This window comes from Bactrocera latifrons, unplaced genomic scaffold (genome assembly GCF_001853355.1).
Source record: "Bactrocera latifrons isolate USDA-ARS-PBARC rearing strain unplaced genomic scaffold, ASM185335v1 scaffold_179, whole genome shotgun sequence".
In the NCBI taxonomy this organism is placed as follows: Eukaryota; Metazoa; Arthropoda; class Insecta; order Diptera; family Tephritidae; genus Bactrocera; species Bactrocera latifrons.
In genome coordinates this window covers 367,046-369,216 of record NW_017535285.1, presented here as the reverse complement: position 1 = coordinate 369,216, position 2,171 = coordinate 367,046, and the positions used below count along the sequence as shown (strand labels likewise).

At 29.6% G+C, this 2,171-nt stretch overlaps 2 protein-coding genes across 7 annotated transcripts in view; one reads left to right on the top strand and one right to left on the bottom strand.

Annotated features, from left to right (window-relative positions):
- LOC108967149 (rab GTPase-binding effector protein 1) overlaps positions 1-924 on the top strand; it is a gene marked incomplete in the record, with an annotated part of 3,434 nt that extends 2,510 nt beyond the window's left edge. Inside the window, 1 exon segment of the mRNA XM_018930403.1 lies at positions 86-924. Within this exon segment, the coding sequence (XP_018785948.1) occupies positions 86-361 (276 nt within the window).
- LOC108967150 (trehalase) overlaps positions 706-2,171 on the bottom strand; it is a 41,912-nt gene continuing 40,446 nt past the window's right edge. For 5 of the 6 annotated variants that reach the window (XM_018930408.1, XM_018930407.1, XM_018930410.1 and 2 more), the window contains 2 exons: positions 1,152-1,235; positions 706-1,085 (listed from right to left, as the gene is read on the bottom strand). In XM_018930408.1, the coding sequence (XP_018785953.1) occupies positions 1,153-1,235 (83 nt within the window). In that variant the 3' untranslated portion in view covers positions 706-1,085; position 1,152. Of the gene's footprint in view, positions 1,097-1,151; positions 1,236-2,171 lie in introns of all 6 variants that reach the window. The other variant, XM_018930406.1, reaches the window with a different exon arrangement.

Sequence of the window (2,171 nt, the reverse complement as noted above, 5' to 3'; positions counted from 1 at the left end):
TTTAATTAAGTTTTTTTTCAATTCGTTTTTAATTATTTTCTGTCTAATCCTTGTCCATTAAAATGTTTCYAATTCCTTCTTCCAGATGTCCTTGGAAAAGCTGCGCAAATCTGATACGGAAGTGCGCTGGCAAGAAGATGAAGACGTCGATAATTGTCCCACATGCAGCACCTATTTTACAGTGACTGTGCGTAAAATTCATTGTCGCCATTGTGGACACATCTACTGTGAAAAATGTCTGACGAAGACAGTGCCGTCGGGCCCGCGCAAAAAAATCGTACGTGTCTGTGATATTTGCCATACACTGTTAAAACCAAATACGGCGCCCTACTTTAGTCAAGAACCGCTACCCGCTAACTGAGCAACTACATACTAATTCGCTTTTATTTACCTTTAAGAACTTGTACTACATTCTTACATACCTATGTATATTGAAAATCATTTAGATAGTCTGACAGTTTGTTGTCTCGAAAAAACAAAAAAACAAATTTCCTTTTAGGGGCTAAAATTTAGAAAAATAATGATATTTTTGTAAAAAAAAAAATCGATATATTGAGAATATTATSTGTTCATGTTGGTTGATGCTCCTGTGCATACTTTGATATCAGCTGATAGTTATGTGTATGTATGTTTGTTGAATTTGAAAGAAAAGAAAGCAATCATATCCAGTCATAGCACCGCTCATAAAATGAAGATTTGAATATGTAAAATTGTGTTTTCTATATTTGCTTCTTGCAAAAGGTACATCAAGTGTGCTAGCTAATGAACTATTGCCAACAATATACATAAATTTATTTTATTAAAAGCAAAGCAAAAAGGATCAATATAATTATAATTATAAATAAAATAAAATAAAATGTGTAAGAGCGTAATTAGTGTAATGTGCAAGTTGAAATAAAACTTAAAATAAATTTAGATTCTATATACATGTAGTATAAATTAATACAAGTCACTGGAAAAATACATAAGACAACATTGTACTCAATGTTCTGTGTGGTTGTGTGTAAGTAACGAAGCAAGTGATGGTCATATACAATCTCGTCTTTATCTGCCTCTAAAGTGTCTCAGACGACTTAAATTGGATTCTGCAAATAAACTTTAATTTTATTTCCATATCTGCAATGTATTCTTAATCTATTTTGAGGACCTACCTCACCACAACGATCTACCCAGCATTGTGCCAAACACGGAAATCAGGAGCGCAACAGTCAAACTGAAAACTGTATTTTTCGAAACTGCAAAAGAATATATTTTGATTGTGGTAAACAACTAATGCAAAATATACTATATGTACATAGTTATGTTGTTGTTGACATAAATATTATTTTTTTCATCGAACTTTTTTTTTTCAAAGACAATTTGTATTATTATTATTATTTTTCAATTAAACATATAAATATTATTTTGTGAAGAAATTATTATTATTACTTTCATTTTTAAAAAGTTATTAATTTTTTTTATTTAATAAAAATAATGATTATTTTTTTAATTGCACTTATGAAAATTACTTAGAATACAACATAAAAGAAAAAAATGTGTTGAATATTTAATTATTTGTGTATTTACAGTGAGTAATGTTGTGAAAATGGTTAAGAAGCATTAAAAATATAAAAACTTTAACAAGTAATTGTTGTAATAGTAAAAAAATAAAAATAAAAACGTGATAGAAAACGAAGCTGGATACCAGTTACAAATAAAGAAGATTCAGTTTGTCTAGTTTCTATGGCAACTGATGATATACATAGTTACATATATCAGTATAGTAGTCCGATTTGTGAAATTTCTTCGTTTGTTGTACTTGTAGTTCGCGTATATACAGACAGACGAACAGCTTTAGATTTTGCTAACTGCTGTAATTAAAGGTACGTCAACCGTCAGGAGTTATRCTCCTGTTGAAATTTGGTTTAGACGAACTTGCTTTCTTTACAGTTGCATGGTGTACCATCTGATCAAATTTGACTCGGATTGGTTCATAGCTCATGTTTGTTTGACAGTGTTTATTTAGATGTTTAGGGATTTGCAACAGGGAGGCTTACTAMAAGTTTTAAGTGTGATAATGAAGATTTGTATTTCAATAACTGAAATGTAGTTTATTTTATCAGCTCGTACCAAATCAGATAGTATAATTAGTTTGAGGCTAAGTTTTCTTCAAAAAAATAAATAACCAATTT